Source organism: Eumetopias jubatus, unplaced genomic scaffold (assembly GCF_037043125.1).
Source record: "Eumetopias jubatus isolate StellerSeaLion01/CBP00866 unplaced genomic scaffold, mEumJub1_p1.0 scaffold_8, whole genome shotgun sequence".
Lineage (NCBI taxonomy): Eukaryota > Metazoa > Chordata > Mammalia > Carnivora > Otariidae > Eumetopias > Eumetopias jubatus.
The window spans coordinates 81,088,369-81,108,370 of record NW_028274814.1 but is presented as its reverse complement, the minus strand read 5'-3'; the positions used below and the strand labels follow the sequence as shown (position 1 = coordinate 81,108,370).

The following is a 20,002-nucleotide window of genomic DNA, read 5'->3' as shown; positions in this document are numbered from 1 at the left end:
AAAGCAGAAACTACATCACGGTGCCGTCATGCAATTAAATGAGGTCGTGGGTGTAGAGCTTGACGTGGTCCCAGCACTCAATAAACGCCCAATAAATGTTATTATTATTATTATTATCATTATTGGCTTAATTGTGACCTGGAAAAAAGCCAGTATGGCAGGGAAAGACAGTCGGCAACTGCAGAGGTCTCATGGATAGAACTGATGGAAAGGGAAAGGGAAGGGAGTTAGGGGCGGGGGGCATTTCAAGTATCTCCAAAGAGCTGTGACCTGGGTGCTGGGAAGGAAGCCGGTATCCCGCATCCATCTGAGCAATTCCTGAGGGCAACAACGGTCCCCGGAAATGTCCTCAGATTACGGCAGGCTCTGTCTACCTCGGGGAGGCTGGGGATGGAGTGGGGACAAAAGGCAAAAGGCTAGTGACACAATAGTGTCAACCTAATGGCTGACATCAATGCATATTTGAGGGTCCAAAGGGTCTTGGGGAGAGCATCTCTTCCTCTCCCCTCCTCCAGCACAAAGCATCTCCTCTTGAGTCCTCTGCAGGCTTTTTTTGGACTAAATGGGCCCCAGAGACAGGAGTCCATGTCAGGAGCCTTAGTGGTACCGAGCCAGAGCCAGCACCCCCCTGGCCTGAGGAGGGGCAGGGCCCAACCTGCTTGTGGAGGCTTCTCCCACCTCAAAAGCCTCCCTCCCAGGGAGCTTCTAGGAACACCCAAGAGCCTATGGAGGGCACTTGGATCTGGCACATCGGCAGAAAAGCAGAAAAGCAGCCTTGGGGAAATAGAGCATCCACAAGCATAGTTAATTTGGCCTCTAGTCTTGGGCAACGGGGGTGTATAATTCATGCCTCTCCCCACCACTAAATGGCATAAAGTCCTAAATCTCCCTTTCGTTGAAGCTGAGCCACGCAACATGCCAAACGTTTGTCTGGTTGGCCCCTTTCATCGCCCCCATAAACAAGGAAAGAGGACAGCAACACTGCCCATTGCTCCTTCCCTTTGCTCTTCGCTACCCTAATTATCCACCTTGGTACTTAGCAGCTGCCAATATCCCAAGCTTATAAACCTGTTTGTGGTGATTTGGGGTTTGACTCTGCCTGGCCCTCCACCCCCAGTGAGATAAAAGGGAGCAAGCTGGGCTGGCTTGAGAACTCGGGCCTCGCGCTCTCCCCTCCAGCCACCTCTCTGCCTCTCCCCCGCCATGTCGTGCCGCTCCTTCCAGCCGGGCTCCAGATGCGGCGGCCGGAGCTTCAGCTCCTGCTCAGCTGTCCTCCCCCGGATGGTCACCCACTATGCAGTGAGCAAGGGGCCGTGCCGGTCTGGGGGCGGGGGGGCGCTCCGCGCCCTGGGCTGCCTGGGCTCCCGAAGCCTGTGCAATGTGGGCTTCGGGAGGCCCCGGGTGGCCTCCAGGTGTGGCCTGCCTGGCTTCGGGTACCGAGCGGGGGTCCCCTGTGGGCCCTCGGCCTGCATCGCCCCCGTCACCATCAATGAGAGCCTGCTGGTCCCGCTTGAGCTGGAGATCGACCCAGCCGTGCAGAGGGTGAAGAGGGACGAGAAGGAGCAGATCAAGTGCCTGAATAACCGCTTTGCAACCTTCATCAACAAGGTAACAGGGAGGCACCCTGTTCGGGGGGCTCTGGGACTTAGAGAGTGCTCTGCATCCGGGGCAGGGAGGCAAGAGAGAAGGTGCAGTGGATGGACCGGCCTCTCCTGTACTGTCTGACCCCTAATCATCGAAAGCTGCTTCAATCAGGCTCAGCACCAGACATTTCTACCTGCTAGTTCTTTTTTTTTACTCTCTTGTCATCTCTCTCTGAATGTTACCTGAGAAAATCACAAGGGCTGCCTGAGGTCAGACTACAAGAGGAACTTCCAAAGCAATGATAGGTACTGAAAAGAAAAACCAACAAGGCAGAGGAGGCTGTGAAAATAGAGCCGCCTTCTGAGTGCCTGAGCTGGGGTGAGAGCCTTGGGCCTGGAGGCAGGGACGGGCACCGTGACCCCAGATTTGCCACCAAAGTAGGCCTGGTGTGAGGAGAAGATGGAGCAGTCAGAGCTGGGGCACACGGTTGCTGTCACCAAAGCCACAGCTCCCACAGGCTACAGGGAGGGCTGGTGTGTGGCCTTTGAAAGGCACTGACCTGGCCAATCGGAACTCGAAGCAGCTGCCTCTGCACCTCTTCCCACACCCCAGGGAGGCTCCTGGGATCAGGGGCTGAGCCAGTGTTTCTGCTGAGCCCCCAGGTGTAGGGAAAGAATCCTGGGTCAGAAGTCAGGAGGCCTGGGCCCTGGTGTTGGCTCCACTCCTGTTGTCCTGAGGCCCTGTGCAAACCTCTCACTTCTCAGCCTCAGGGCCCCTGCTGCCCAGTGGGGAAGGGGGCCTTGGTGGTGGGCAGTCAAAGGAGGTAAGATGTAGGTAAAAGTGCTCCAGAAGAAACTTAGTTCGGTAAATGGGAACCGCTCCACTTACAGTTTTATCTTTAAAGCTCATTTAAGTTCTGGGCCCTGACCTTCAGCAACATCACACCACTTTTGTGAGGCTGGGAGCCACCCCTCCCCGCCCCCCACAGTGATGTGGCCGTCGACCAGAAGTAAGGCAACATTTCTCCCTCTGCAGATTGCTTCCAAGGATTGGACACCGTGTTCCCTCCACCAATGGCTAAGGGGGTGGCCGTGATCAGCTCACTCAGGTCTCCTCATCTCGGTTTCTAAGCCACCAAAAGGGAAAAGCTGGCGGGTAGCTCTCCATGTTCCCGTGACAGGGACATGTTTTGGACGCAACCACGCAGGATGCCTCAGAGTCAGGGGAGAGAGCTTAGGGTCCTAGGACCAAGCCTTTGATCTGACCTCCCCTGAGTGCCCCTGGGCTGTGACCAAAGAAAGCCTGAACTCCCAGGCATCCTGTCAGCAGTTTGCATTAGCATGAAGATTCCTGAAGTGCTTCCCAGACACAGCACCAAGCAGGAAACTTAAGAAGCCCAGCGAGGCTTAAAGAGACAGGATGTGTTGCCTGAGGTTGCAAGGCTTGGTGGGCAGGGCTGGAAGGTGGCCCTGTCCCAGGCCTATTGGGACAGTACTCCTCCCATAACAACGTGCGACCCCTGGGTGGAAGGTGAGGGTCTTATAAAAGCTCCCCTGGGCAGGGGATTCACAGAGACATATCCTCAGGTGCCAGTCTACAGCGAGAGCCTCATCTGAAAATTTTAGCCCACTGGCAGCAGTGTGTTGGGAGAAAGAGCACACGCTGATCCCATTGCCCACCCACCCCGTCACCTCTTACCGTCTCCCAGCCACGGTCCCCAGGCTCCCTCGCCCTCCGTGACGTCCTGTTCTTGGCGGCAGGTGCGCTTTCTGGAGCAGAAGAACAAGCTGCTAGAGACCAAGTGGAACTTCATGCAGCAGCAGAGGTGCTGCCAGAGCAACATAGAGCCCATCTTCGAGGCCTACATCTCTGCCCTTCGGCGGCAGCTGGACTGCGTGGCGGGGGACCGGGCCAGGCTGGAGTCTGAGCTCTGCAGCCTCCAGGACACGATGGAAAGCTACAAGAAAAAGTGAGTGTGGCCCACGTTTACCCCACCAGGGAACCTGAGGCAGGCTCCATCAACAGCCTGGGCCTCAGTTTCCCCATCTCTGCAATGGGAAGTGTCCAACTTCGTGGATCAGGTAGAGCTCAAGAGTGCAGTGGGATAACACAGGCAGAACACCTAGGATACTGCCCGTTGAGTAACGTGGTAGAAGGTCTGAACTTGTGTACTTGTCTTCACCTCCCTTTCTGCTGCCCTCCCTCAATAAGGCCCTCCTCGGCTCCCTGTAATACTAGTTCTTTCTCCTGCCATTTCCCGCCCTCCAGGGCTCTGCTCTACCACGTGGTTGGCTGTATCTTCTATCAATCCCCGTTCAGATCCGGAACCACGTCTTATTCCGCAAACAGGCCCCCAAACCCTCTTCCCTCCAAGCTTTTGCTCCCACTGTCCTTTCCTCCTGATAAGCCCTTCTCGGCACCTCCTGGGACCACATCCAAGCTAACCTGGCCCACGTTTTCCCTCACTCCCCGATACTCAGCTCCTGGACCTCGAGTCCACAGAGGGGAGCCATCACTCCTCCCCTCACCACCAGGGCTCTACGTCCCCAGCTCTTGTGGTTAAGGTCAGGTGGCCTGCTAGACTTGCCCTCCCCAAGGGCAGCTCCTGGCCCGCCTCCAAGGAGAAGGTAGCCGAGAAACAGATGCTAACTAGGAGCTTGCAGGCTGCTGGGTCCAGTGCCTGCAAGAGGCTTGAGGCCTGGATAAATGGCCTCATGGGTCCTAGGTGGGTGTCTCTGGGTGCAGGGGTCCATGGGAGCACACGTTGGTGGGGGAAGGTTGAGAGAGACACATTTCCATTGACAAGAAGCAGTGCAAGCAGGCTCAGAGCCACAGTTCCTAAGGGATGTGCGTCAGTGGAATGCAGCCACATGGGGGCCACTCGTGCTGCAGGTGTCAGTCCTATGCCTTCCTGGTGCCAAACACTGTGCTGAGCTGGCTCCTGCCCTCAAGATCCCCTGGTCCAGCATAGACCTCCATGCACACAAACTGTTACGATGGGGTACGAGGCAGAAGTGGAGAGGAATGTCCAGACAGTGAGGGCGCAGACGGGACCCAGGAAAGCTTCCTGGAGGAGGTGCCATTTGCTCGGGGCCATGATGAAGTTTCATTCTAGTAGGGCCTTACAAAAAGGGAGTCCGGAGTAGATCCCAGAAAAGGGGAAGGGACGGGAGCAGGTGACAAGAAGGGCCAGAGTGTGCCAAGTGAGAGAGACCACTGAAGCAGACCCTGACAGGTGAGATGTGGCAAGGACAGCCCTCTCAGCCGGAGCAATGCCTTTCTTGGCGGGTAACATACAAGGTGGGCAGGAGATGTGGTTTGCAGCTCACGATGAAGACTGTGGACGGGGAAAGTTGGGGGAAGAAGGATGACACTAAATGCTGGTTTGATAGTAACAGCCAATGCTTATGCAGCTTGCACCTCATGCCAGGGCGGCCCAGCGCTTGACAGACACTAACCAGTGCATGCATTAGCTCACGGCAGCTCCTTGAGGCTAGACCGAGGTCATTCTCATTCTGTACATGATGAAGCTGAGGCACAGAGAAGTCCCTCACCCAAGTCCCTTCGCCAAAGTCACATGACTAGCACCTGCCCGAGCTGGGATTCACGCCCAGGCAGAAGGCTCCAGCTCCCGGGGCCCATGCTGAGGCCGAGGTCTGCTGGAATAAGGAAGGATGGGCGTCAGGAAGCACAGTGAGGATGTTAATGGATCAATATCACTCATCAGACTGAGTCATCCCAGCAAGACTGACCCTCCTGGCCCTGATTCCATTGCCCAGGGAGACAGGGAGTGGGTGAGGAGCTCCCTCGGAGCCTAGAGGTGGCCGGGCTGTCTCTACGGCTCTGGTAAAGTGGGTAATTGCTACCTCTGCAAGTAGAGGCCAGGCTCAGACCTCCACTGGGGGGAGGGCATGGGGCAGGCGGGGGTTCCAGTGTCTGCAGCCAAATCTGAGAACAACTCAGAGAAGGCAGCCAACTCTTCACCACCTTCCCAGAAGAAACAACTAGATGACTTGGGCTTCCTTTGCAGCAAGATAGAATGAAAGTGGCCTTAAGAAGGACTTCCCAGAAGATGATTAATCACAGGAACAGGCTACTAGGGAGTGGGGAGGGAGATCAACATGCACAGTAGCTAACGAGAGGCTAGGATGACAATCATCTGTCCTGAGTGGCTGGAGGAGCTAGAGGTGTCCAGTGACGATGGGGGCCGGCCTGGCGACTCCTTAGGGCATTAAGTCAGTGAGAGGCAGATTTGCCCCCCAGGCTCCCTCCCTCAGGCTGGATACCAAGGCTACTTCTGAACCCCCAAGCCAGACTAAAATATTTCTTCCTGCCCATCCACCAGGTATGAAGAGGAGCTCTCCCTGCGGCCCTGTGCTGAGAATGAGTTTGTCGCCTTGAAGAAGGTGAGGGAGGGCGGCACGGGGAGAGAGAAGGCCCCCTGAGCTGGCCCAGGTGGCCTCACCACCCTCAGCCCCTGACCGAGTCCAAACGTGTCTGCAGCCCACACACCCCCCAGCAGGGCCTCTCCCCTCCTGGGAGCCCGGGCCAACACTACCGATCCTGGGAAAGAGGAAAACCAGCTGTCCCCCACTTCTTGCAGAAGGGCAGTGATCGACCTGGCCTCCACCTCCCAACTCATGTGGGCCCAACCCAGTTAGGGTTGTGTCTACACCTGCCCGAGAAGTTGGAGATAGAGCTAATGCCAAATCAAAAACCAAACAAAACCGCTGACTCCAACCACAAAAGATGAAAACAATAGCGATAGTTTCTCAGATAGACACCGAGGTGTTCTATGGCCCATGCGCCGCACAGAGGGCTCTGAGAAGCTGTATTCAAGGCTCCTTCAAAACCTACTCTGTCAGATCCTTCCCTATCAGGGTGCCAGGCCCAGGCATGGGGTCCTGGGGCTGGGGTTCGTCCCTCCATCCTTGGCTTTGTCACCTTTTCACTTCCGCATGGGCCTACACGTGGGTCCCACACCAGCCACTGGCTTGCCTGGGAGGTGGCCCTGTGGGAGGAGGGGTGGCCCTCACACGTTCCCCTGGCCCCAGGTTATCGTTGTCCCTGCTCTGGCCGCAGGATGTGGACACGGCCTTCCTGATGAAGGCTGACCTGGAGACCAACGCAGAGGCTCTGGTCCAGGAGATCGACTTCCTAAAAGGCCTGTATGAGGAGGTACCTGCAGCCCCACTGCCCACAGGGGCTCGGTCAGGGGCCAGTGCCGGGGGCATGATGGAGTGGGAGAGCTCCGGCCAGCGGGGACAGTCCGGGGCAAGTTGACTCCAAAGTAAGCATGGGAAGAAATCAGCACAGACAGCTGGTTCTCAGGCAGTGAGACTCCCAGAAGTCAGAGGGCCCAGACCTTGGCTCTTGGGTCTGCGTGACTAGAGGGGGGATGAAGAACAGGTGGGTGATGGAAGGCTCAGGACAGCTCGGCAAAGTCCTGTGCAAATCTGCTCTGGGAAGGTCAGAGCTGCTTTCCCCCTGCCCCCCTCCACCTTTATCCTCTAAAGCTCACACATTCCCACCTGCCCCCCCCCCCAGGAGATCTGCCTGCTCCAGTCTCAGATCTCCGAGACCTCCGTCATCGTGAAGATGGACAACAGCCGGGAGCTGGATGTGGACAGCATCATTGCCGAGATCAAGGCCCAGTATGACGACATCGCCAGCCGCAGCAAAGCCGAAGCTGAGGCCTGGTACCAGAGCCGGGTGAGGCCTGGGCAGGGCCGGGCTGGGACCCCAGACCCCCCCCCCCAGGGAGTGAGTGAGAAGATAATGAGGGCCGCTTCACACCACAACCACAGGGAACCCCGTAAACCCCGGGTCCTGTTGTTTCTGCCAGGCTCCGGGGCCAGGTCCCTGCAGAGCATGTGGGAGGGGAGCCCACGGACAGCCCAGGCCTGTCATCAGGGTGCCCGGGCGTCCCAGCTTTACCCACACACCGACACTGGAAGTGTTCCCCTAGGCAGTACTCAAGAAGCACTAATTGGCAATGACTGCAAAGAGGGCCCTGGGCTTCAGGGCGTGAGGGAGGCTAATGGTGCAGTGGGTACTGATGGTAGGGCAGGAGCGGTCATTAAAGCAGCCCCAGACGGAGGGAATTAGGGGCTTGCTGGGAGGGAGAGTGATACTCCCAAGGGCAATTTGATTTTGCAAATATTATCATCTCCGTCTCGCCTGCCCTGTCGGCGAAAGACACCAAGCATTCATTCGCTCGGTCATTTCTTCATCCGACAACTGTTTATTGAGCAACCATCATACCCCAGGCACTGTTCTAGATGCTGGATTCCAGCAGGAGACTGAATAGACAGCAAACCCTGCCTGTGTGTTACTTTCATTCTAGAGGACGGGGTGGGGGGCGGAGGGGCTGACAATACACAAGGTGAATCAGTAGGTGGGTGTCCGTTAGATGGTGGCATGCGCTTTGAAGAAAATCAATCAGCATGAAGTGCAGGGAGTGTTGTGGGAATGAGGTTTTAAATAGGGTGGCCAGGGAAGGATGGCCTTACTGAGGTGTGTGGCACTGCAAGGGTACTAAGAGTCACACCATCCCGGTCCTCAAAGAGGTTACAGAAATAGACTGCCCACAGATGACACGGGAGTTCTCTGTTGCCATCAGGGACACAAGCTCCTTCTCGCTTTCTATTCTGCTATCCTTAACGTTGCTGTAATCCTCACGGTTGCCTCATGTCCCAAGAAGGCTGCCATATCGCCAATCTCACATGCTCATTCCAGGCAGGAAGAACACAGGGAAAAAGAAACACGCCAACTGGGTCATCCCCCACTTTAAACAGCTTTCCTGGAAGCGTTACCCATAGATCTCATTAATGAAAAAGCCAAGAAATATTCTCTTATCTGGGCTCACTGCCACCCCAAATAAAAGCAGAATTCTGTTGGAAGATGAGGAGAGCACATATTGCCAAGGCAACTGCAGGCTTTGTCACAACAGCCAAACAACAAAAGAGCCAAAGAGTGATTTGCTTATCACTTGTTTGCCTTCTCTATGCAAAAGGCTCCCATCCATTATATGCAGAAAAGTTGGCTAGTTGTTTTTAATCTATAGATGTAAATCTATAAAACATTATTCAGAAATTGAATTTGGAGCAGCAAAAGTTTAAAAAAATGTTAAATCAAAGTAGGAAGTAACGCTGCATTTTGTTTTCTATTGTTTTGAAGGAGAATATAAGAAGGTACCTACCCTGGTGAGGCAAACGTGGTCTGTCCTCACTCCCAGATCTGTCAGGCATCCCAGGCTGAGCACAGAAACCCCTTCTAAGGTCCAGAGGGAACTCTAAATGGGAAGGAGCCCTCAGAAGACCCTGGGGCTCTGGGCTAGGGAGAAAAAAACAAGCCACAGCTAAACAGGAAAAAGGAGACCTTAGAGGAGCATTTAATAAGCCTGAACGTTCAGGGCTGGGGAAGAAAAAAGAAGCAGCCCAGAAAAGGACCCCAAGATTGACCAGAAATGGAAAGGGGATGGGGAGCAGAACAAGCATAAGAATCCAGAGAGCCCTGAGCTAGGAATTCGCTGGAGGAGAGACTCCGGACGGTGAGAACAGGGGGCTGTGAGACGCCACGGTGTGGGCGTGAGTGCCCAGGGCTCTGACCCGCCCGTCCCGCTCCCGGCAGTATGAGGAGCTGCGGCTGACGGCCGGGAGCCACGGTGACAACCTCCGCAACCGCAAGAACGAGATCCTAGAAATGAACAAGCTGATCCAGCGGCTTCAGCAAGAAATTGAGAATGTGAAAGCCCAGGTGAGGCCAGAAAGCCCTGGTCGTGAGGTCCCATCACAGGTTGCCTCACTGCTGGTCCTGGGGGGCAGGTCCGTTCTCCCTGGGAGCACCTGGAGGTGGGAATGAACTTGTGCCCCTCGCTTATGAGGGAACAAGCCCTTTCTACGAAAGCTGACCAACAGCAGGAGCAGCCTAGGGAAACAGCGAAGTCCCGAGAGACTCTAGGCAACTTTCAGTCCCAGATGAAATAGCAAGGGTGCTCCCCTCGACGGGGGCACAGAAAAGATGGCTGCCATGGGCCCTTCTAACCCAAAGTCTCCAGTCCTGTGATCTTGAAATTCCAGATGACTCCCAGGAGTCCATAAATGCAGACCCACTCTGTCCTCCTAGGCTAGTGAAGACCAGCCAGACCCTTCAAATCTATTAGCCCCAAAGAAATTGCTCAGATCTCCTTGAGGTGTTATAGACAGAAGTGGGTCCGACATTTCAGGAGGAACCAGATGTCACAATCCTGGGATGAGAGGCACAGCAGCTTTGAATCTGGCATGTCCCCATGACTGTGAAGGAAATCTCCTTCCTCCTCCTAACCCACACTCACGAAGCTGCTCACCCAGCCAATTACACCACCGCAGCTGGTGTCCTACAGTTCAACTCAACTCTGACACTATCTAGCTGGAGGGAGGGTCAGACCTCACAGGGTAAGGGTCCCACCCCGCTGCCCCCACTTCAGATGCTGACCGCATCCAAGTTGTCACCTGCGCTTCTGACCCATCAGCTGTACATCGGAGGTTCCTATGGTCCCCTCTTCAGGTTCAATTAATTCTCTAGAGTGGCTCAAAGAACTCAGGAAACAGTTTACTTACTCTTTAGCAGTTTGTTATAAAAGGCTACGATAAAGACCATGGATGAACACCCAGATAGAAGAGACACATAGGGCAGGTAGGCAGGAAGGACACGGAGCTTCTATGCCACACTCTGGGCACATGAATGTCCCAGCACCTCTGCATGTTCACCAGCGTGGAAGCCACGTGAACCCCATACTTGGGGAATTTTATAGAGGCCTCCTCTCCTAGGCACGATCAATTATTAACTCCATTTCCAGCCTCTCCCCTCTCTCCGGTAATGGGTGGGTGGGGCTGAAAATCCCAAGCTTCTAGTCACGGCTTGGTCTTTCTGGTGACCAGTCCCCCCCATCCAGGAGCCATCGAGGACTCACCCAGAGTCACCTCATTAGAACAACAGACATTGCTATCCTCCAGGAATCCCAAAGGATTAGAGAACTCTGTGTCAGAACCCAGGGTCAAAGACCAAATATTAAATCAAAAGGTGCTCTTAATGCTCTTTATCACTTGGGGAATTACAAGGATTTAGGAGTTCTGTGCCAGGAACTGGGGGCAGAGACCAATATATGTATTTTTTATTATCTCACAATGACCATGTTCTCCCTGTTCTGAGAGTCAGCGTAGGGCTCCCAGGGCCCCCAGTAATGCCTTGCTATGCCCTCTCCCCCAGCGCTGCAAGCTGGAGGCTGCGCTGACCCAGGCAGAGCAGCAGGGCGAGGCAGCCCTCAGTGATGCCAAGTGCAAGCTGGCCGGGCTGGAGGAGGCCCTGCAGAAGGCCAAGCAGGACATGGCCTGCCTGCTCAAGGAGTACCAGGAGGTGATGAACTCCAAGCTGGGCCTGGACATCGAGATCGCCACCTACAGGCGGCTGCTGGAGGGCGAGGAGCACAGGTGAGTCAGGGCTGCGCACCAAGGGCACATTCTCCCTCCTCCCTCTGGTCGCTGCTGAGGCTGCGGGTGGGATTGCCTGTCCTGCAGTCAGGGAAAGTCCCAAACAGCCCAGAATCCGCAGGCCCTCCTCCTGAACATAGTGCTCAGTAGCGGCGGCGGCGGCGGCATGGTCAGGAAGAAGGGTGCCCCACGTTCATCCACCTTGTTCTCCATGCAATTACCTTGTGTCTTCTTTCCTCTCCCTCCAGGCTGTGTGAAGGCATTGGGCCCGTGAATATCTGTGAGTAGATGCGCACTCCCCTGGGGCTCTGGGGTCCTAGGGACTGATCAAGCCAACAAGGACAGACCACACCGCCCTGGCCCAGACATCAGCATGCCCTCGCCACCCCCAGGGAATAGCTCTGTCTGCCAGGAGCTCTTGGTCAGATAGAGGGGCTGTACTTAACTTTGGGAGTCAGAATTATATTAGGAGCAGAGACGCAGCTGGGCCTCAGTGCTTTGGGGCCTGGAAGCTGCCGGGAACCAACCATCATGACAAGGGGGTGCCTCTCTGAAGAAAGCAGTTGTGAAGCAGGTTCAGACAAGTAGAAACTGAGAGCATGAAGCAGAAGCCAAGGCTCTGGAGAAAGAGGAGAGCTTCTAAGCACTTTTTGTGGCTAGCGTGGGAAGCAGGTGGCTGGAATGGGAGTGTCCTTATTGGTGAAAGGCAGCAGGTGGGGGCACGGCCTGGTTGAGAGGTTTCAGGGCCATGCCCTTCGAGCCACACGGTGCAGGACCCTGAGCATCCCTCCCTGTTCCCACAGCTGTGAGCAGCTCCAAAGGCGCAGTCCTCTATGAGCCGTGTGTGGTCAGCACACCCGTGCTGAGAACCGACTACTGCCCAGGGGGCACCAGTGTCCTCAAGACCAGCGGGGGCTGCAGCGTCATGGGCACCGGTGAAGTCTACATCCCCTGCGAGCCCCAGGGGCTGCTGGGCTGTGCGAGTGGGCGGGGTTCCAGCATGAAGCTAGGGGCTGGGAGCAGCTCCTCCTATAAGTGTTAGCACAGCCCCCGAAGCTGGAAGCCCAGGGATGGGGAGCCAGCCCCCCGCCTGGATGTTGTCCCCCGACCAGGGCTGAAAACAAGGATATTCCCAAACCCCACCTTCCTGTATTGGCCACAGGTTTCCCTTGGGTTTTCACTGAGAGGCGCCCCTCAGGCATCTCCAAGAGTCACCTTTCCCTTAGCCGTGTGCGGACCCTGAGCTAGGCCCTCAGGGTGAACACATCAAAGTTCTGCTTTGTGGATTATTCCCTGAAAGGTTGCCCACAAAGCCAGTCTCCCACTCCCAACCCCTGGAAGTTCCCCACCTCCCTTTCGTCTGGCTCTCATGCACCTAAGTGAACTTCTTCTAACACCCAGCTAACACATGCACTATTGCAATGATCAAATCCCATTCTGAACTCCAAAGCCAAGTGTCAGTGTTTCAGGATCACTCGAGACCTGTTCATGGTCCTCTCGGTTGGCACGTAGAATGGAGGGCTGGTCTTTGGGCAGTAGATTTACCTGCTCAGGGGTGCTGGACTCACACTATGAAAATACATCCTTTTCCTGGGCTGCATTGGCAGCTGATGGCGGGCAAATGCCAAAACAAAGGCAAGGGGACGTGGAATACTTCCTGGACGGAGAGACAATCACAAGCCGACACCATTTGCTCAATGGAACCAAGACCCTCCCCCACCCTCTGTACATAGCCCTCACCGCACCACCACCCCCCCCCCGCCCCTGGTCCTGCTCCCTCTCTTTCTAGGTCCCCCTGCTTTCGGTCTGATATGAACATGTTTTCCTGGCTATAGCGATGTGGGGCTGCCCAGCAACTGGGAGGCTTTGGCTCAGGGGCTGCACAGAAGGAGGTGTTGTGCTGACCCCATCTCCCCAGAGGCCCCTAGTGCTGCATCCTGCAGGAACCCACCCATCCAGGGAGCTTCCATCTCTGTCATAAGCCTCTGGGCTTGTCTGTTCCCAATAAACTGACTGTTCCCAGGCTGCAGGAATCCGGATTTTTCACTTGGCTCTGTGGGGTACAAGAAAGCTGGAGGGGAACCAATGAGCAGCCTTTGGGAGCTGGGAGCTGGGAGGGCTTGGGAGTGGAAATGAAGGTTATCATACTCATGGAAAAGCTACCTATGAATGATCTGCAAACAGCCTGTGGAATAAATGTGGATCCATACAAACTGCATTTAAAACCTGCATATCACACCCCAATAGACTGCAAGTCACTTGCCATGTTAAAAACCAAGGCCTTATACACGTAGGCCCCCTCACCACATGGTCCCCTGCCCGTGTCCTACAGAAAGCCTGTGGGGGCCCGAATTATGTTGATACTTAGCAGCCTCCCCATCCTGGACCAGTCTCAGGGCAGGGCAGGTGCAGGCCTGGGGAAAGCTGTGCAGATGGGCACCAGTCCAGCCAGGGAGGAGAAACTTCTAGTCCCCTCTCCCTCCTAGGGAGCCCCAAGACCTGGAGATGAGACTTGGTAGTAGCAGTTCTACCCTCTGTGGGGCCCCCAAAACCTTCCTGTTGCCTCACTGATCCCCTGTAACAATCCCCCCACCACAAACTCCCCCTTGTGGCTCCTGAGTGTTAGACCCCTCCCCCCATGGTCCCATGCAGAGCATCCATTCTGTGCCAACCCCTGCATTAGAAGCTGGTGATACAGAGTTGACTAATACCTTCTCTTGACCCCAGAGGAGTCATAGATAATGAGAGGCAGAGAATATGGGAGCAACAGGAAAAGGCAACTAATGATTATGTCCAGAAAGGGGGTCAGAGAGAGGTTCACAGAGAAAGTTGTAAGGATAGAGTCTGGGAGGAAGTTGAGGACAGTATATTCAAAAGGAGGCTTTCATCCACTTTTCCATTCATTCAGTATATATTTATCAAGCACCTGCTCTGGGTCAGGCCACCCAGGGGCTGGTAACAGTGATGAACAAGACAGCTCCAATCAAGGTCGACTTACTCAGCAGACAGAACAGACACAGGACTTAAGAGCCCACAGTAAGGACTGTAAAATGGTGCGGCCACTTTGGAAAACATTCCGCCGGTTCCTCAAAACATTAAACAGAGAGTTGCCACAGGACCCAGCCATTCCACTCCTCGATATACACCCAGGAGAAATGAAAACATGTGTCCACACAAAAACCTGTATGTGAATGCTCATTAGCAGCATTACTCACAACAGCTGGAAGGTGGAAACCATCCAAACGTCCATCAGTGGATGAATGGATAATCAGAATATAGTATAGCCACACGATGGGATACTATTCAGTCATGAAAAGGAATGAACTACTCATCCACATCACCACATGGGTGATCCTTAAAAACACCATGTAAGTAAGTAAAAGACGCCAGACACAAAAATCACATATGCTATGATTCCATTCCCATGAAAATCCAGAAGAGGGAAATCCACAGAGGCAGAAAGCAAATTAGTGGTTGCTTAGGGCTGGAGAGGGAGGATGGGGCGGGGGATTATAGCTAAAGTTTCCTTTTGAAGTGGTGAAAACGTTCTAAATTTGACTATGGTGATGGTTGCATATGTCTGAGCATATACTAAAACCCTGAACTGTACATTTCAAATGAGCAAATTATAGGGGCACCTGAGTTAAGCATCTGACTTTTGGTTTCAGCTCAGGCCCTGATCCCACGGTTATGGATGGAGCCCCAAGTTGGGCTTCGTGCTCAGAGGGGAGTCCGCTTGAGATTCTTTCCTCCTCTGCTCCTCCCTCTGCTCCGGCTCACTCTCTTTCTAAAATAATTAAATAAAACTTTTTTAAAAATAAAAAATAAATGAGCAAATTATATGGCATGTGAATTATATCTCAACCAAGCTGTTTGTTTGTTTTTTTAAAATGGGGCCCTGGCCCTAATCCATGCCTCACAGGGCTTACAGCCTAGCAGGGCACACAGACCTGTATGGGAAATTACAGATGTGAGAATTGCTGTGAAAGGGGACATAACTGAGGGTCCCACCTAGTCCTGAGCTTCGGGAAGGTCCCCAGGAGGAGGGGCAGGCCAGCTGGACCCTGAAGGGCAGCAGGACTCAGGGGAAGGAAGCCTGGTGGGGGTTCCAGGCTGAGGGACCAGCAACCGTGAGCCCGAGCGCACCGTGCCTGTGCCGGTGAGAGTCTGGAGTCCACGACCACACAACCACACAGAAGGAACAAGGGGGCAGAAGAGCAAGGCCTCCAAGCCTCAGTTCCCACCCGCAGCCCTGTCACTCTGGACCTGGCCCTAGAGCCAGCTAAGGTCCTTGATGATCAATATGCAAAGCTCTGATAACTACAAGGGTGCTCTGGCCTGGAGTCAGCATAAAGAGAGATCCAGGAAACATGCCACTGGATGAGGCATGGAGGAGATGGGAGGAGAGGGAGCGGAGATGGCCCGCCCTCACCGGGAGGTGGGCTCAGACACGGCGACCATCCCTTTAGGACTTCCTATTCAGAGTGCACAGGCCCAGGGAGAGTAGGAGGCTGTCTGAACAGTCCACTACCCAAGCTCAGTCCTGGACATGAGCTCGGGGGCCTGGGTGAGCCCCCTCTGGAACGTCCGGCCATGGGGGCGGTGCAGTGGGGGGGGGCTTCAGTGCTGTGCAGCAGCGCCCCCATTCTCCCTTCCTCCCCACTAGGAGCTGACTCAAGGCAGATGGGACAAAAGTGCCTCCTAGTGGTGGCCTGGTGGCACATTCCATTCACTTAGGCAAACCTCTCCTGAGCTGCTGAGGGGGCCAGGCCTGTGCAAGGTGCTAGGATCCAGAGAGGATTGGCCTGGGCCCCCTGGCCCCAGCAGGGAAGTCAGAGCTTCACTGCATTCCACTAGGCCTCAGGAGTCCAAATCCTGGCAACCTCCACGGGCACCCCTGTGAGGACAGGAGGGGAGCAGCCCCAAGGGGCCTGGGGAGGATGGAAGCGCCCAGAATGGAGCTCCTCGTTTCTCTGTCTCCCCAGAATATCTCCCATTTCCTTGCCCCTCTTCTCACCAGGGGCCTCTCTCTTCTCCCCACAAGGCCCTTCCTGGCCCCACTCCCCGCTCCCTCAGGGGCCCTCTGCCTCTGCCTCCCAGAGGCCCTTGTCTTGCCAGGACCCCTTCCTCATCCCAGCCCCTCTCGGTGGCCCCAGGTGCACCCACCACTGCCACTCTGCAACCAGGGCTTGGACTGGGGGCACTGGCTTCAGAAGCAGAACCGTGACCAGAGGCAGGGGAACAGGATCACCATGTCTGATGGAAGGGAGATAGGTGGGCCCCAGCCATGCCAGCATCTTAACGCAACGCCAGGCACACATCAGGACGCAGGAGGGCGGTGGAAGCTCCTTCGAGGAGCCTCATTTTCACTCCGGGCAGGTGATAGCTGCGTGGGCCAGGTGAGGAACCTGGATTACGCCTGAAAAACACTCATCCTGCCTGGAAGAGTAGGGAATCCCCGAACAAGAGGGGGTGCTTTATCTCTCCTCGGGAGGTGTTTAGCGTCCATCTAAGAGTCCTTAGTCTGAGAGGGCAGTGGGGTGAAGGGCCTAGGCAGGGGTGGGCTCAGCCTTTCCCCACTGTCCCCCTCCTTCTGCTGGGCTTCCCTTCCCACAGAGGCAGGTCTCAGCGCGAACACCTCCCAGTGAGTGTCTCTTTCCAGCACAAACTTGTCTCCAGGCAAAACGGAAACACTGTGAAGAAGGCGGCTTTTAGCAAAGCCTCTCAGCACCTGGGATTTCCCTGTCTCCCTCCTCCCCTCCCCCCCCCCCACACACAGCCCGGGTGTGCCCAGGGTTCCCAGACCCTGCTTAGCCAGCCAGGACAGGGCCTCTCCCCCCCCTTCCCCGTCAGCAGTTCTGCCTCCCCGCGCTGCACAAATAGTATCTTGGGGAGCCCAGCCCCCAGAGGTCCGGCTTCCATCCAGCCTGACCCACAGCAGGAGGAAGAAACTGTCAGGGCAGCAAAAGCTCCAGCCAGCCCAGGGTTTCCAGGGCAACCCCTCCCCGCTCCCTACGGCACCCCGCCCCCCCGCCCAGGAAAACTGGCTGAGGGCTGTGTTATGCATCGTCTGTCTGTCGAAATGATGCCTCAGAACTAGAAACTGCTGATGGTGAGAGTTCATCCCAGAACAGGAGTTAGGCTTGACTGGTCCCACCTGCCCCGCCTGGTCAGTCAGGCCCGCGGGAAGCAGGGACTCGGGACAGCCCCAGAGCGGCGGTGGGTGATGAAAGCACGGCTGGGGCGTGGGCGGAGGTGGGTGCTGAACAGGAGCAGGGTGCCCGCCTAGAAGGGAAAGGAGGCTTGTGCAAAATAGAAGGGTGGGGCAGAGAGAGGGAAGGAGGGAGGGAGGGAGGGAGGAGGGAATGGATGGCCGTAGCCACACCACCTGCCACAGCGTCGCCCCAGACACTTTCACACTTATCCCTACGATACCATGAAGGAGAAGGCAGTGTCAGTCCATCTTACAGATAAGGAAACTGAGGCTTAGACAGGTGAAGGGACATCCACAGGTGACCGGTACCCCACGGAGGGGGCGTGCTTGCTGCCTCCCACTGTTCAGAATGGCTGGTGCATAGTGATAATAAAAAGCAGACTGACTTTCAGCCAGTCATATTATCGTTCTTAAGTTCTTAACAGACAAGCACCCGGAGCAGAGCCCTGTCCCCACTCTGCCCCTGGTGCACCACCGTCCAAAGTCACTCTGCCGGCAGGTGGCAAAACTGGGACAGAACCCAGGTCTGTCTGACTCCAAGGGTAATGTCAAGTCTCTGTTGTTCGCCTGGCACCCTCGCTGGTGTTCTCAATGCCTCTCCTCCCCCTTTCACCTCCCTAAGGGTCCACCAGCCGCCTTCCCAATCTCCTGGATCCCCTTGCCTGGCCCTTTCCTCCAAGCAGCCAGACTCACATTGCAAGAGGCCAGAGCTGGAGGGCAAACGGCGCTGGCTCCCAGGTGAGCACTTGAATTTTGGAGCCTGGAGTCTCCTCTTCCTGAAGTATCTCCAAAACCAAACACTCGAATTCCTCTTCTTTTCACTTCCTGCTCCTTTCTCCCTCCTTTTCCTCCTGCTTTGAATCTTTGGGGTGTATTCATGCATTCTACGGAACTAAGTAGCATTCCCTCCACATGCCCCTCTCTACCAAGCACTGGCGGCACAGAGAACAAAACGCACCAAGCGTCTGCATCCTGGAGCTTATATCCTAGCCAGGGAAGACAGAAGATAAGCAAGCAAATCCATGCAGGAGAGGACCTCTGATGGTGACAGCTACCAGGGGAGGAGGGATAGGGAGGACATGGGGGAGGGAGCTTTAAATAGGGGGTGACCTATGAGCAAAGACCTAGGAGAGTTGAGAGACCCGGCCATATAACTATTTGAGGAAAAGGAGTTTCCGGCATAGAAAAGAGCAGGCGGGTAATTGTCTGAGGCAGGACTTTTCCTCCCTGTTTGACAGACAACCAGGAGGCCAGGGTGGCTGGAGCCTGTTAGGATGGCTAGAGGGAAATGAGGTCAGTGCACAGAGAGCAGACTGTGCAGGGTCCTTTATGCCATTTACTCTGAGTGGGATGGGAAACCCTAAGAGCCTAGAAATGACATGATCTAACATGTTGTTAAAGGATCACTTTGCGCTGTTAAGAAACGACTGAGGGGAGGGGCGCCTGGGTGGCTCAGTCGTTAAGCGTCTGCCTTCGGCGCAGGTCATGGTCCCAGGGTCCTGGGATCGAGCCCCGCATCGGGCCCCCTGCTCCGCGGGAAGCCTGCTTCTCCCTCTCTCACTCCCCCTGCTTGGAAGTTCCCTCTCTCGCTGTGTCTCTCTCTGTCAAATAAATAAATAAAATCTTTAAAAAAATAAAAAAAGGAAAGAAAAGACTGAGGGGAAAAGGGGAGACTAGCAGGAGGACACATCAATGGATCCTGTGAGAAGTAATGGGCTCGGGCAACGTGCAGCAGTGGGGTGGTGAGGAGTAGAAGCCCACATACTTTCTGAAGGGAGGATTTGCCAATGGATTGAATGTGGGATATGAAAAAACAGAGGAACAAAGGATGACTCCCAGATTCGTGGGATAGTGAGCCTGGCAAGAGGAACGTATTTAGCAGCAACTTTGGGAAAACAGCTGTGGATACATTAAGGTTGAGATGCTTATTTGATACCCAAATAAAGATGTTGATTAAAATATACGTGTGGAGGGGCACCTGGGTGCCCCGGCGTTAAGCATCTGCCTTCGGCTCAGGTCATGGTCCCAGGGTCCTGGGATCGAGCCCCGCATCGGGCTCCCTGCTCCTCAAGAAGCCTGCTTCTCCCTCTCCCACTCCCCCTGCTTGTGTTCCCTCTCTTGCTGTGTCTCTCTCTGTCAAATAAATAAAATCTTTATTTAAAATAAATAAATAAGTAAATAAGAAATAAAAAAATAAAATATACATGTGGAGAACAGAAGAGATGTTCACCAGAGCTATATGCCTTGGCAGTCATCAGTGTGGATAGACGGTATTTAAAGACATGAGACTGTATGATGTCACCAAGGGAATGAGTGTAGGTAAAGATGTGAACAGGTACAAAGACTGGACCCAAGGATGCTGCAGTGTGTAGAAGTTGGGGATATGAGGAGAAACTGGCTAAGAAAACTAAAAAGAAGCTGCCAGTAATATGCAAGAAAATCAGGAGAGCATGGCGTCTGGAAACCAAAATAAGAAAGCGTTTCAAGGAAAGGGGAATGATTGACTATGTCAAATACTGCTGAGAAGCTAAGTGAGGGCTAAGGACAGACCACTGCAGTTAGCAACGTGGAGATCACCAGCGATCTTCCCGAGAAGGATTCTCTCATTATTACTTTCCTGCTTTTCTCTTTAGTCATACATTTGATAACTGGGTCTATGGAAAATAGTAGTAAACTAGGAACAGAGGGAAACATTCTGAATTTGATAACGAACATCAACAAAGAACCTACAACT

The 20,002-nt window shown here is 54.7% G+C and overlaps 1 protein-coding gene across 1 annotated transcript; it reads left to right on the top strand.

Annotated features, from left to right (window-relative positions):
- Positions 1–1,203: 1,203 nt before the first annotated feature.
- KRT82 (keratin 82) lies at positions 1,204–12,096 on the top strand. The gene is made up of 9 exons (XM_028125517.1): positions 1,204–1,608; positions 3,345–3,553; positions 5,930–5,990; positions 6,667–6,762; positions 7,132–7,296; positions 9,217–9,342; positions 10,834–11,054; positions 11,303–11,334; positions 11,858–12,096. The coding sequence occupies exons 1-9, from the start codon at positions 1,204–1,206 to the stop codon at positions 12,094–12,096; spliced, it is 1,554 nt and encodes a 517-aa protein (XP_027981318.1).
- The last annotated feature ends 7,906 nt before the right edge of the window (positions 12,097–20,002 follow it).